The following is a 15,055-nucleotide window of genomic DNA, read 5'->3' on the forward strand; positions in this document are numbered from 1 at the left end:
TATAAATTAAACATTTTAACACAAATTTTCATATCTTGCCAGCTTTTGTTATTGTTTTGATTTATTTATCCATTTTAAATGGTCCCATCTTATTAATGGTTAATCTCACTGGTGTAGTATTAGAATGAGAAGTCCTGCAACTTAAATTCAATAATGAGGAACTTTTTAATAAAATGCTTTAACTCCAGTAACTGATTTAGCCCAAATAATTATGGGTTTGCAAAGGATGCTGAGAATTTTCCAGTCACACTGGAGATATTTAGGTGATGGCTTTGCATTCAAACTCCTTAATGTAAATTGATAAATCTTATAATTTCCAAATGCCTTTCCACTTTTCCCCTAGCCAAGAAGTATAGTTTCTTTTAAATGTGTTTAATTAACTCTCTGTAAAAATGCCTTTTGACTGCTACATGTACATTTTAAGTGAAACTTCTTTTTCTGCCTCTTGTTATATATAGTTTAACCCTCCAAAGCAGATATTTTAAGTTAGCTTCAAATGCAAAACACCAAAAGCATTTTTCGTTCACAAAATTGCTTATTAAAGAAAGACAGCAGAAGGAGGTATCTTGTCCAGTGCTGCTAACCTAAGCTTGCTAGAATTTAGAATATTGTAACCTTAGGGACCCAGTTTAATCTTGGCTGTAGTTTTTATTAATGTTCCAATATTTTCAACTATTTAACAGCTTAATATCTTCACTGTTCTGCTTCAGTAGCTACTTTAAATTTACTTGAATCCAATAACCCAAGTATGGTTCATGAAAATAATAGATGATTTTATAGGAACATATGTGTTCTGACTGTGAAAAAATATTATTTTTCTAAGGAAAATCTACTTTTAGAAGATTTTTAAGGTTTCCCATATTATTATTTAGATGTCTTTTTTCTCCAAACATTAGACGAAGTTGCATTGTTTACAAAAATTTATTAATACAAACTTTACACACTTATATAACAGTTATCAAAGTCCTAGTTATAGATATCATGTGTGTAGTCATACTTGTTTAAGTTTTTATAATCAGTTGCACACAAAATAAGATCTTCAAGACTGACATCTACCTAAATGATGACTGTAGCTTAAATCTGATCCAATTTTGTAAGGCTCTTGGCTTACTAAAAGGTATACAAAAGGTTAATCTAGGTGATATCTATAGAATGTTTGCAGCTAGCCACTGGAACACTAAACTAGACTTCAAAAATAAAATGTTAACTAGAGCCCTAATTCACTACTACAGCTGACACAAACACAGAAAAGTCTGCCCATTACCAAAGAAACAAATAATTAAGACTAAAATGCAAGCTGATGTGTTGCAGCATTGTAGGGCCACTAAATAGCCATCTGTGATTCGTGGCGATTTAAAAGGCGAAGAAAGGCACGAAAGCTGCAAACTGCATCCTGCGTCACATTGCCTGAGGAGAATGCAAAATTAAAGTAAGATTGATTTCATACACAAGACTTGGGCACAGATCGAATGTCTCTGTGGTACTACTGTTTGCAATGTGATCGGCTACCAGTATCCATCCCACATGGGATTGCAAATCCAATTCTGTTTTCTTTGATTTATGACTTCATACTGATCAAATCGGTAAAGGAAAATGAAAGCTCTTTTAAACTTTACAAGCTGTCTTTTTTTTTTTTTAAGAAATCAGTAATAAATTTAAAGGAGTGACTGGCTGGATTCAATGTTGTTACTTGTTGGGGAGGACGTTAGGTTGGGGTGCTTTTGTATAACGATTACTCCAGAATATGTTCAGTGTCATGACAAGAAACAGACAGACATGCCCTCTTTAGTCAAAGAGGACCAGGAAGTTCTCTGCGTCTGAAAGAGGCTGTTTTGTCTCACTCTTGACCAAAAATAAATAAATAAAAGGTAAGATAGTACTCATACATATAAAGATGATGTTAAAATGATTTATCAGTGGGTAGAACTGAACAGTATGTGAACACTATACATTTTAATATGACAAAATGATTTATGAAATAAATTTTACTGAGCAATAAGCATAATGTAGAAAAATACATTTTACCTCCAAACTCAACAAACAAAGAACAAAAGTTTTGTAGTTAGTGCATAATTATTTAGTGGTAGCTACAACAGGGGTTCCTAAACTTTACAATAAGAGCTTGCATAAAACAGAACAAAGAGTGAGAACAAGCATTCACAATTTTTTAAAGTAGTGAATGAAAAGGGTAAACAGTGATTAAATAGTGCAGGGGGGGGGGATGGGGAAGAAGGGTCTACAGGAAAACAACAAAGAAAGGAACAACTCCAATTGAATATAGTTCAAAGGAGAGAACCCTGGCCATTTCACATGATGAAAAGAATGGACAGCACTGGAGAGAAACACATTATACTTTGTATCAAGTTCCAATACGGAGCTGCCCAAGGTCAGTTAGTGGGACTGTATTTGCCTCAAGATACTCAGACCCTATCCTATGACCGCTCAAAATTCTCTGGGGTTTTCCTTTTCTGCCTTACACTGTGACTCTTTCTGTATCTAAATTTCCAACTCTTTAATCCAGCTGCTCTAATTTCACGTTCTTGGTCCTGTGACTGATTCATAAGGAACAGAGAATGAGGGGGCTCGTTTGTTTTTATCAGTCACCTTTCTCTGCCTTCTTCTTTCCTCCTCTAACCCCTTCTTTCTCAACTGCTCTAAGTCAACAGAGAGGCACAATTTGGAGAGAGCTGTTCTTTCACCACAAGAGAATTAACTTCTAAGCTCACTGTTTGAGGAGACACAAATACATATACAAGTGGAATCAAAGAAAGCGGAAAATTTAAATCTCTAGAAAGGGGGATAGTGCCCCTTTACGACAGGCTGGAATTAAGGCAGCCTTTTTTTTTTTTTAAAGGAGATTCACTGGGGGGACGAATGTGCTTCAGCAATTCTCCCAAATCATTAACCTCATAATCCCCTTATAGAGGGCATCAGTGTTTATGTACAGTAGCAAATGGTCAGTATTAATGTCTCCACCCCTGTCGTGGATAAAAATACTATCCTGTTAATTCCAGTTACAAAAATAAGAGTAATATCCAAAACAATGATTGTCTTTTTTCTATTTATTTTATATAAAAACATAAACAGCTCAGGCGAATTTATCATTCCTTGTGCACGCTTTATATGAATTGTTCTCTATTATATTTATATATTTATAATAGTATATATAACTTAAATGATTGGTCCACAAAGTAGATCTGTGAGTTCTCTAGTGCTTTGTACAAAAGAAAAACAATATTATTATCAAAATATTCATTTAATGGCTTTACTTCATACATAAATACATGTTTAGATAGAACACAGGCGCGATGACTATTCAGTCAGTTTTGGAAATGACTTTTCGTTCTGTTAAGAGGACTGTACACACAGGGTAGCTGGTAGGTAACTCATCGCTACAAAAACGCTATGCGGCGTCCTTTGTTTTTAACTCTTTGTTTATACCTTTTCCCCAGGACCGCTGCCAAGTATTTCTTGACAGCCATTTGTTTCCGGTAGCGACTATAGCTGTCTGTGAAGATTCCGTCCGAGTGGCGCTTGGAAAGAGGTTCAGAGTCGTCCTCCACGCCGCTACCCCCACTAGGAAGGCAAAAAGGGAAGCAGAGGGAGGAAGATAAGGGTGAGAGGGAGGGAAGGGGGAGACCAAAGACTGTTGCAACATTTGGATCACCTGGGTCCGCCCCACTCCCACACCTGGAACTTCCAGGGGCTCACTTGCACCCGTTGCTCTTGCGTGCAATTCGTTTTTGCCAAGATTTAATAGGCTAAAAGAAGGGGGGAGGGGCAGAGTTTACCATGTTTCCCCTCCTTCCAAGATAGCATTTCCTAACAACTTCATACATAGATTTATAAGTGGAAATGACCTTAGAGGTCATTCATTCCAACCTCCAGCACCACCCTCATTTTTAATATTAATAAACCTCTAAAGGGGAAATGTAAATTGCCTAAGGTCAAACAAGGAAGTAGTAGATCCAGGATTAAACCCACTCCTTTAATTCCTCACTCAGCATGCTTTTTCCTCCAGGATGTCATAGCAGAGATCCACACTAACCTAAACCCAACTTTCTGAGAAACTTAGGCTATCTGATCCGTTCTTTGTCCTTCTAGAAATATTTGTTTTTACTTAGACAAGTATTTATTTATAAAGCTCTTGACTACCCACGTTGGGTGTGGTTCCAATCAAAACCACAGCACTTCCAGAGAAACAAAGAAATATCTCCGTTTGCTAAATTGAAAGTCCTGATAATAATGTAAGACGACAGGCTGTAGACAATATTTTTCATCTCATGAATTATTCATTGCGAAAATGTAATCTGTTTTCCCATGGGCTTTATTAAAACGTTACCTTCTGCTGTAATGTGCACCACATAGGCCCCAGGATTTGAACTTGTCTGACACGAGCAAAAACTAATGATTTTTAAAGTAACCCATACGATATTGTTTTAATTTCACTTTGCTTTGTTTTTAAATAAAAGCGATGTGTTACAACAATCCATGCGTTTTGGAGGTAACGGTTAAATTTCCTCCTATGGGACCTTAAGTCTTTAAACTAAAAAAAATTTTAAGTTGTTTTTTTTTAATTCTCCCTCAGCATTTCTCACCTTCCCTCCTTCTAACTGGATCTTTTCCTCACTCAACAATTCCTGTTCAAGACTTGGATATGGAGATGATCGGTGTAGGTAATGAATGGATAGCCCTTGAAATCACCGGATAATAAAAAGCGCTAAAGAGGTGCTGACGCATACCCGCCCACTGCAGGGCACGTATAGACGTATGCGAAAACACGCATGCACAGACACTATACCCACTAAATAGACATGCACGTGCACTCACGCGCGTGCGCCTCCGTTAACTCTTTACTAAACTCTTACCCTGTGCGTTTGGTCATAAGGGAATGCAGGTACTTCCTCGCAGACAGCTGGCCAAGGACTTTCCTGTAGGCTTTATTCAATATTTCATCCGTTTGTCTAAATGCAAGGGAAGAAAAAGATATATTAGAGGAAAGAACTCTCAAACCCTGGCTCTGACTAGTGGAACGGGACAGCCCTCAGACTCCTCCTACGTTTAAAGAGAATTTGTTTGTGAAATAACTATTTCTCTGGTATCTGCCCACACGCACTCATTCTCAAATACACATGTATATTTGATCGTCTTCATATAATTAGAACCAACCCTGCCCCCCCCCCCCTACACGAGCGCACACACTTCTGATTCTGAACGTTCTCTTCCGCATTAAGCAGCTTGGGATGAATAAATATTTGAGGACTTTTCTCATTAATACAGTAAAAAAAAATCGTGCAAATACACAACCTTCCTTGCCCAAGACCCATTATCCCAGGGTTACTGTCTCTCCAAGCAAACTCTTACTCAGACCAGGAGTAATCACCTCTCTTCCGATGGATAATAGAGCGTGTACACGTCCCCCAGCATGGATGCTGTATTTCCTAAGCCCGGGCGGCTATTATCAAAGGCGAAGTCTTGGAGCGTGTTCCCATCCTCATCATATACTCCATCATCCAGCCTGCTATGAAAACGGCAAGGAAAAGGAAAGCACTCAGTGATTGGGTAGTTCCCCGCCTCCGGGAAGAAGGAGGACGAAGGAAGAGATTTTCATTCATTCTCTAGACCAGAATTTAATTTTTTGCCAGGACTTGAGGAGTGAACATAAATCGTTTTTATCCCTTCTCTAATTTCAAGTGTGAGACTTCAGGAACCATGCTCCTTTTTTCTCACCCCCATCTTACAAATTAGGGCAGAGATTATATGGGAGAAGCGAGCACTCAATACCTAAGAACCAAAAGTACTGGACTCTGGCCTGAGTCGGAACTGAGGGCTCTGGGGGAGAGAGTAGAGGCAGTTGGCATTAGGGGAGAACAAGTCTCCTCTGCCTACACTCCTGTACAACCAACCTCATTCTCCCTCAATACCAAAGCAGCAAAAAGATTTGCCTTCGGAAGGGACGGGGGGGGGGGGGGGGGGGGAGGGGAAGGGGGGGTGAAGGAATGATCCTAGAGTACTGCTGTAGAACTGGCTGCTGCTGGGTTAAAGCCCCAAAATAGGGTTTGGATGGGTGGGGTTTGTTGTGGTGTAGAGCCCGGCCCTCCCTTCTCAGAGCTCTGGAGAACTCTTCCCCGAGGCCTGATTTAGGTCACCGCGAGTCTCCGGCTGCTATTTCGGGCCTGCGAGACTCTAGCAGGGACATGAATAATAGATGCCCCAAAACTTAAAATGTTTGGCTTCTGCTCCTTCTCGCTAGAGCCCCGCACTCGGTTTACTTCGAAGCTTAGGGCTTATGGAAATTGTCAGTCCAAGTCTCAGTATCTGGAATCCCAGTAACTGAATCCAGTCCCAACTCCTTCCCTATCCCACTACCACCCGCCTCCACTCCCACCCTTACCCTCACCCAATCCTGGGACTTCTAGGGAAGCGGGAGAAGGAAAGGAGGAGTTAGGGGAAGAACAGTTTGACTTTAAAACCTTTAAAAAAAAAGTTGGTATTAGCATGGGAGAATTCAAGGTAGTGACTCATTCTAAGATGGGGGTGGGGTGAGGACGAACTGTGGTTGCACAGTAGAATCACTATTTGAATAAAACAAAATTTTGACAGCTACTAGGGTTCGGAGTTATTTTTCCAACTGACCCTATTACTATGTGTGATACTCCATGCCACTATGCAAGCCCGAGTGTGTATGTGTGTGAGAGGGAGGGGTGCGGGGAGGGAGTTTAAAGTAAAAATTGGTTAAAGGAATTGCTTTTTACTCAGAAAGAAAACCTCACAGCTAAGTTAGCCTTTAGGGGAAATCTTGATCAACGGTACTTTTAGGTTTTAAGTGAACTGTCCTGTCCTTTTGGAATCTAGTTTTTGTGCCATTACATTTTTCCACTCTGCCCTCCTTTCTGAATTGGATTTGCAGCAGACAGAGCTTCTTCTCCTCCTTGATTTTTTGTTTTTTTGTTTTTTTTTAATTCTCCAGATATCCCAAAGAGAGGCTAAGGGCAAACAGTAGTCTAGCCCCTGACTGTCCCCTAATTGCCCTAACTCAGGACCTGAGTGTCTGCGCCCCATTCTGCCATTTTCCAGATCAACTTGGCCCCCTGGTAAAAGACATGAAAAGCCAAGAAAAGTCCTTCCCCAATCTCATTTTGCTCAAATAAACAACAGATAAGTAAAACCCGACACTAAAGAAATTCTGTTATTAAAGGTATGTGTATGCCTTTTCTGGGAACCCTGTGGAGAGGTAGCCCAAGGTACCCAAAGGCTGCTGATCTCTGACCCGGGTCCTGCAAATTTAAAACCAGTTTACCCTATCAAATAGCAAAGCAACGCCTTCTTGCTCTCTAGCCCCCACTGTAGTCCGAGAAAGAGGATATCGCCTAGAGCAGCAGAGTAGCTCAGAAGCACTTAGAAACCAGAGGTTATGGGAGGAGGGAAAAACTGAGGATACAAGAAATCTCAGTCTGGGTAATCTCGCTCCCTCCGCCCCATTTCTCTTTCTTTATCCTTCTTCTGTACTAGATGTCTTCCTCCTTTTTCCTCCTCCATTTCTTTATCTCTCCTCTCTAACGGTCTTCTCCTCCCCTCCCCCAACCATCACCAATCACCCCAAACGACGATCAGAGACTAAAAACACAGTAGTAAATTCGATCGACAGAAAAGCTTCTTGAGAGAAACGCTATCCGTCCCTGAAGTGCATCACAGAGGACAGAGGAAGAGAGTTCAGAGACAAAGACGATGAAAGGAAGAGGAGAGGAGAGAGAGAGAGAGAGAGAGAGAGAGAGAGAGAGAGAGAGAGAGAGAGAGAGAGAGAGAGAGAGAGAGAGGATGGTATAGAACAAAAGCATAAAAAGGGGGGGGGGAGACACTTTAAGTCAAAGAATTTGTGCACACTCGGCCTTGACCTTTCAAAGAAAGAAAATATTTCTTTTTTTTCCCCCCAGTAAAGACCATAGGAGTCGGAGATAATGATCCAAGCCCCTTTGAGGGGTCCTTTATTCTGAAAGATGTGAGCTCTTTACCCTGGTGGTCCACCTGACAAAGAAAGGAGGGGAGGAGAGAGAATGGAGGGAGAGGAGTTGTTATCCGGAAGGGACACTCTTGCCCCCTGATCTCTCAGTCCTGGACTGGGGAAAGAACAGTTGAAACAGCCCACCTGCCAACCCAAAAGCTGCAAGGTAAGTGCAAGAGAAAACCTGTTCCTCTGATTTACTGTACCTCACAGCAACTAAACAAGTGCAGACAGGCGGAGACTACCATGGTAAGATGGGAATAGGTGTTATGGGAAAGAGATCTGAGACTAACCAGGCCTGGACTATGTTACTGGAGAGGAGGGGGAGAAAAGTAGCAAGTACATACCTGAAAGCAGGAAACTGGAGTCCAGCTGCAGGTGAGCAGTAGACACTGCTATGCATTAGTATTCCATAGATCAGCAAGGCTAGAGTCGCTTTGCTACACATTGCCATTCTGTGTAAGGGGGAGGGAGGAAAACAGCTGTCAAAACACCCCATTTGTTTTTTTCTCTTTAGGCCACTAAACAAATTATTGGGGGCGGGGGATCCGGAGAAATACTTCGCTTCTACTCCAAGATAACGTTTTAGCAAATGTCTATGCCCCCTCCCTTTTCCTTTCACTACAGAATACAACACACACACACACACACACACACACACACACACACACACACACACACACACACACCACCCAAAGATAATTGCTAATTAAAAAAGAACTCTTCCATTAAAGATGAGGAGAAAATCATCTGTCCAAGTTAGTTTGGATTTCGTTTTCCTTACCATTCAACTCTTAAACCTCGGCACGGAAAGCGTTTGATTCCAATTAGGACAGCGGGCAAACTGTTTCTCCAAGTTTCAATCGAAATAGTTCACAACGTAAGTGGCATCACCTCCTCCTCTTGTCTAAAGAAAAGCTGCAGGAAAGAGCAGGAACAGCAGCAGCAGGAGCAGGAGGAGGAGGAGGACTTGTTTGCTGATGCGAGGATTCTGTTCAAAAGTTTGCAGACACAGAACTAAGAGGGCGTGTGACACTGGGAGAAGGAGAGGGGGCAGAGAGGAAAAGGAGTTAGACAGCTAAAGATCTGGAGGAGGAAAGGCAAAAGGAAACATCTAAAAAGAAAATAGGAGAGAAGAGAAGAAGGGAAGGAAGGAAGGAAGGAAGGAAGGAAGGAAGGAAGGAAGGAAGGAAGGAAGGAAGGAAGGAAGGAAGGAAGGAAGGAAGGAAGGAAGGAAGGAAGGAAGGAAGGAAGGAAGGAAGGAAGGAAGGAAGGAAGGAAGGAAGGAAGGAAGGAAGGAAGGAAGGAAGGAAGAAGGAAGGAAGGGAAAGGAAAGCTGCGTAGTCAGTGGTGTGCAGCTCTCAGTAAGCTGTGCGATTCGGCAGTTCCGACTCTTCACTATAGTCCGTTTCTGACTGTGGCTGAGGCTGCAGCTTTCTTCTTCTGTCCGTGACTCCAAAAGTGACCAGCTCTCTGTGCTCGTATATATATGTATGCAACTAGCAAAAAAAAAATTTCAAACTCAGTTTTATTCGAGCCCCCTTTGTAAACATTTGCCTGTCTGTTACCTTTACAAGTGGAATATTGTTTGTTGTACTGTTGCGCTCCGATTTTTATTCATGAAATGACTTCCTTTTTTTTTTCTCAGTCACGTAATGATCCGGTATCAGAAAAAGACGTCACCATCCAATTCCTCAAGGAACATATTAACTACTCTGTGCTGTCCTCATGGATGAGATGATCCAGTCATCAACTTCTCATAAACACCTCTCACTCACACATTCCATTTTTTAGAAGTCTAATTATTTTGATGCTTCTCAAATTTGCCTGTTTCTTAAAGAAAAGAAAATCACACAGAGAATTAAGAAGATCAGAAAGTTAATTTTTGTAACCATGTCCCTTCTGGTTATTATTACTATTTTGTCAAGTCTCTCCAAACAAAGATTCAGTCCCGAATTAAAAAAACGATAACTCTCCTCCTATCAAATGAGTTTAATTTAGATGTCCTTGTCTTTTGCATATATTCTTGAAGACAGAAAATTAAATTAAGAGAAGTGTTGTGTTTTTAAAAGACGTTTTGAAGTCTAGGAGAATTTTCGGAAAATCTCTAATTAGACTAACTGTAATTGACAGACTGACTAGTGGGTGGAATGATTAGTGGAAAGTACACTGAGTTCCCAGAGTGGAGCTGTCCAAGCTCTGGGGTGCTGAGCTGTCTGGATGCTAAAGCCACAAAACTCAGAAATCGCCTCTATCACCAGCTTGTTGTCACTAAAGCTCTGAAATATGAAGAATTACTGGAAAAAAAAACATTTTGTGTGAGCAATTTTCACTGTAAAAAAATCATGATAATAAAAAAAAATTCCAACTTCCAGTGAATATATCATTATTCCTCATAATGATGGAAACACTTCCTGCGCCATTTCTTATATTTGAGAAAAGATTAGCCAAAAGTCTCATGTTGTTCCTTTGTTCCTGGATCATTGGATCGTTTCTTCTTAACTTTCAATAGCCAACACCATTTATTAAAAATTGAAGACTGTCGAGTATTTTGTTCTATTTTATATGAAGAAAAAGGGACATTGTTCGAATTTGGGGCAATGAGGAATATAATTTTTTTACTTTCTTTACTGAACACAACAAAATTGAATCTGTGCCTAGAATTCAGTATGTGGCGAAGTGAACACAGACTGGAAAAGCTCGAAGTTTCCCATTAAAAGTTCATTTGCTCAGGGACTCTTAACGGGAATCCCTCCTCTGGGAACTCTTTAATCTACAAGCTTTTTCTTTTCTTTTCTTTTCTTTTTTTTACTGAAAATGACGTGGAGATGGCAGAACGGAAGGAGAGAAGACCACGGCCACAAGAGCTTTCTAAGTCTCTGCATAAATTTAGCTGATCCACATCTATCCATCCAGTGCAAGAATGTAGGTTTATTTCCTATAAAGCTAAGAAATATAGCCACCAATGGTCACTACTGTGCGTTTTAATGATTTGGATCTTTAAAAATAGATGAAATGATAACAATTTCTTTAATTTCACATTCCTATGATTTGAATCTAGTATGTATAAAATACCTATTTTAGTTCAACTTGAATATTCCAAAATGTAAAAAGAGTACTTCTTAATCTCTCTCTCCCTCCCTCCTCTCTCTCTCCTTTCCCCTTCTCCTTTTACCTTTCTCCCTTCCTTCCTCTCCCATTCTCTTTCTCTCTTTCAGGCTGTTCCCAAGAAGCAAAATGATTCTTTTCTTATGTTTCTAGTAATAACTAAGAATTCCCAGTTAAGACACTATTAACATATTCCATATAATACCTAGTTAAGATCAGATAGCCTGTAATAATTAAACTCTCCAAAATGCATTTGTTTGCACAAGTATTTATTTATGTCCTCTATGCACATGTACTCATACATATATCTATCATCTGTATGCATGTATGTATACATACATACATATATAAAATATTTCATCCTATGAAAGACACCTAAAAGTTAGCCATGAACCTGGCTAAATAAACTTCAGGAAATGCCTAAAATTATTACTGATTTTAGCAGTCTGGTCTTCCGCAGGAATGACGTCAAAGGTGAACCCTATTAAAACCCCTACTCTTTCATCTCAGGGGGATTTTGATTTGCATTCAATTTATAGATATACTGGAAATTTTCCAACACTCATTGCGAAAGTCCACTACTCAATGTAAGGAAAGGGAGCCACCATGTGGGGAATTTGTTGATTTCAAGGCCTATTAAAGATGGGGTGAACTCTGCAAATAGGGACTTACTGGTGGAAAGGGAGAGAGAAAGAAAAGAACAAGAGCAACTCAGGGAACTCCTAAGGGCAAAAATTAATTACCATCTGAATTGAAGCTATTTGAGCAAGTTTCTAACCTTTATATAGAAACTCAGATCTAAGACTAGAAATTTTCACATTATGAGACCTAGATCCAATCAACCAGCTGAAAGACTGAAAAGATGCTTTAACTTTGTATTCAGATGCATATGCAGTGAAGTCAGGACTCAAGGACACAATTCTAAGCAAAAGAATTTTTCATTGGCTGTCTACTATTCTGGAGTCAAAGGATAGAAAGAAGATTGCATTGCTTTTGCCCCCTTCAAGCCCACAATTGTTTCAGGTTTCAGATTAGGCTAGTTTCAAAGGCAATTCCCAGAACTTTCTCACCAGTTTGCCTGAAAACTCCTGCCAGTCTTTAGCTTTTGCTATATGGTAGGTATAGTGGGAAAAGGAAAGCAATGGGCAAATGCAAAACTTTCTGGAATAGAAGACTGGGCTAGATGGCAGAATAGACTGTACACTATAAGTGAAACAAGTAACTTCCCCTATCTTTGCATTTGACAAAATGATCCCTTCCAATCACATTCCTGCCTACTATATGGCTCTGTACCTTCCTAGACAGTCTTGTGGCCTGAAGATTTTTCTTTGATGCCTCTAAGTAGGTTCCAAGTAATGAGAGAGGCAAGGAAAGGTGGAATGAGAAATCACATTATGATGTTCCAAGTCTATGATTAGTTAACGCCTCTGAAGGTGGCTGATTTTTCTTCATCTCTACCTTCAATTTTATACTCAGTGTTGACTGTTCACAAGTGCATGTGGGTCTGAATTGTGTGCCAGATTTCTTGGTTGCATGTATATGCGTAAGAGATGAAAAGAAGAGATCAGAAAGGATAACACTACCAGTTAAGAGTCTGAGAGAAGAAAAAAATATATATATCCATGTCTAGGGCAACGGGATTACCAATCCTGATCCAATGAAATTGTAAAGAAACCATTCAAGGAAGTACATATTTCCTCTCCTTTTTTTTTTTAAACCCTTACCTTCCATCTTGGAGTCAATACTGTGTATTGGCTCCAAGGCAGAAGAGTGGTAAGGGCTAGGCAATGGGGGTTAAGTGACTTGCCCAAGGTCACACAGCTAGGAAGTGGCTGAGGCCAGATTTGAACCTAGGACCTCCAGTCTCTAGGACTGGCTCTTAATCCACTGAGCTACCCAGCTGCCCCTATTTCCTCTCTTTTAAAACACAAATGCAGCCTCCATTTCAATCTGTGTTTTGCCCAGAACAGGGAGTGGAGGGAATAGGGACAATAGTATGGACTGTACTATTGTTCCTCTTAATAAAGAATATCAGCATCTACATCTCTTCCAAAGGAATCTTTGAATTAACTCAAAAGGGTTAAGGTTGAAAGAGATCCTCAGGACTCTACCTGTATCAGAACCAAACAAATCTAAGGAAGTAGAAGAAGGTCCCAGTATCCTTTCCTATAGATCATAGGTGAGTTTTACAAGCTCCTACCCATATCCCCTCATTCTCCTATCTAAGTAACTCTCAGGCAGGAGAATTTCTTTTCAAGCTGAGAAATTAGGGAGTGATTTGTACTTGGGATTGCCACCAATAATAAAATTTTTTGTTTGGTTTTTTTGTTTACTAGGACCTGTTGTCTCACTGTGGTAGAGAAATCCATGGAGAAAGCTCCCCCAATTAGCATGGATCAACAACAGCATTATAACTTGTGGTTTTATATTGGGTGGTAGGGGAACTTAAAGTATAAGTGACTTGTCCAAAGTTACATAGGCTTTAAATATCAGACTCCAAGGACAAATCCAATTCCTAGTTCAAATCCAGACTCAGATACTAGCTGAGTAACTAGACAAGTCATTGAACTACTTCATACCTCAGTTTCCTCACATGTAAGCCAGTGATAATACTACCTTTCAAAGTTATTGAGGATCAACTGAGATAATATTTGAAAAAAGTGTTTAACATGGTGTTTGGCACATAGTAGTTACTATATAAATGCAGTTTCCTCTTCTCCCTCTCTACTACTCGATTCTCATAGGAGGCAATTTATACAAAACAAATGGTGTTATGTCAGAATAAGATGAAGGTGTGTGAAGATGCTTGCTGTCTACTCCCTAGGATAACATAATAGTCCTAAGTAAAGGTTCCAGGAGATACAGCATAGCTATATTTTTGTCTCACTCCTTTAGATCTCAAAGACTCTTTTATGTCTGGGGTATAAGGATTAATAAACATGTAAATGATTATGTTCAACTGGCAAAATGGATGCAAGAGCCAAATTATTAAATCCTAAAACTCTTTCCAAAAAGTTCCCCACTACTCATTGCTTGGCCTTAGGCTCTGTTTCACAACCATGGTGCTAAACCAATAAACTACTTAAAGAAGAAATCCTCTGCATATGTAGTGGTGAAATTCTATTTGCTAAAGAGATGAACTGATATTTCTGATATATTTATTGAAAAATATTAGGCTTGCAAATGACTTCATAAAATTAAATACCATATGTCTATGCAATGCTCTCTATCAGCCTTCTTAGCCATAATTCCTTGCTCCCCCTGCAGGGAGAAAGAATCTACAAGTTTTTAAAGCATTACTTTTCGTTGGGGAACAAATTAGGAATGGGAAGAGGGAAGTACTGATCAAATGTAGAGAGAGTACTCTGTGGCTTTAAGTAGCCTGCCTAGTAATAGTTCATTCAGGTGAGACAGTTTATTTTAGTTTGTCCTCAAATGCTCAAAATTCAGAACTTATTTTTCTTCAAAATGCCTTTATCTTTCACCTCTTTCTTCTCCCTCTTATATATCTGCCTTCTGAAGCTATAAGATCATTTTAGACAATGATCAAAACTCTCCTTCCCAACAGTGTTCATATATTCTGTAAATCTAAAAAATGCTAAATGACAATTCAATATTAGAGGAAAAAGATTTCACTATTACTATTGACATAATCTGAAAGCCAAAAAAAAAAGAAGTCCACTATACAGGCATTTTAAAGTGATTCCTTTCTACATCAACAACTTCAGTGAAGATCCTTGTTGCTAAAGGAAATGAGTTACAAGACTTTATTCAGCTTCAAGACAAACTTTCATGTTGTTTTTCCTGACTCTTCCAGTAAATTCAATGACTAATGACTCATTTCATGCAGACTATACCTGTAGGGAAACCCAAATGTTCCATATTAGTGCATCATGACTTACTGGACTAAATGTACCATATATTCCTGGACAAAGTGACTGATGA

General features: G+C 39.6%; 1 protein-coding gene and 1 long non-coding RNA gene across 7 annotated transcripts; one reads left to right on the forward strand and one right to left on the reverse strand.

The window, feature by feature from the left end:
* Positions 1 to 902: 902 nt before the first annotated feature.
* Positions 903 to 9,651, reverse strand: ADCYAP1 (adenylate cyclase activating polypeptide 1). Of its 6 annotated transcripts, none has more exons than XM_056823768.1 (6): positions 8,787 to 9,651; positions 8,350 to 8,457; positions 5,384 to 5,518; positions 4,869 to 4,964; positions 3,442 to 3,576; positions 903 to 1,407 (listed from the first exon to the last, which is right to left on the reverse strand). In XM_056823768.1, the coding sequence occupies exons 2-6, from the start codon at positions 8,454 to 8,456 to the stop codon at positions 1,227 to 1,229; spliced, it is 654 nt and encodes a 217-aa protein (XP_056679746.1). In that variant the 5' UTR covers position 8,457; positions 8,787 to 9,651; the 3' UTR covers positions 903 to 1,226. The 6 variants fall into 6 exon arrangements, with proteins under 6 accessions (XP_056679746.1, XP_056679747.1, XP_056679748.1 ...); XM_056823769.1 differs by having other exon boundaries at positions 5,384 to 5,521; XM_056823770.1 differs by lacking the exons at positions 8,350 to 8,457; positions 8,787 to 9,651 and adding an exon at positions 5,785 to 5,916 and having other exon boundaries at positions 5,384 to 5,521.
* Positions 7,200 to 11,537, forward strand: LOC103103383 (uncharacterized). Its single transcript, XR_464794.3, has 3 exons — positions 7,200 to 7,458; positions 7,935 to 8,168; positions 9,651 to 11,537. It is a non-coding gene; the product is annotated as an uncharacterized LOC103103383 (long non-coding RNA).
* The last annotated feature ends 3,518 nt before the right edge of the window (positions 11,538 to 15,055 follow it).

The sequence above is a fragment of the Monodelphis domestica genome, chromosome 3 (assembly GCF_027887165.1).
Source record: "Monodelphis domestica isolate mMonDom1 chromosome 3, mMonDom1.pri, whole genome shotgun sequence".
Classification (NCBI taxonomy): Eukaryota; Metazoa; Chordata; class Mammalia; order Didelphimorphia; family Didelphidae; genus Monodelphis; species Monodelphis domestica.

Coding starts and splice junctions, on each gene's coding strand:
- ADCYAP1 (XM_056823769.1), bottom strand. CDS start 8,456: ATGGCAATGTGTAGCAAAGCGACTCTAGCCTTGCTGATCTATGGAATA. Junction 5,522..8,349: donor CTCCAGTTTCCTGCTTTCAG/GTATGTACTTGC, acceptor CCGTTTTCATAG/CAGGCTGGATGATGGAGTAT. Junction 4,965..5,383: donor TATTATCCATCGGAAGAGAG/GTGATTACTCCT, acceptor CCTTGCATTTAG/ACAAACGGATGAAATATTGA.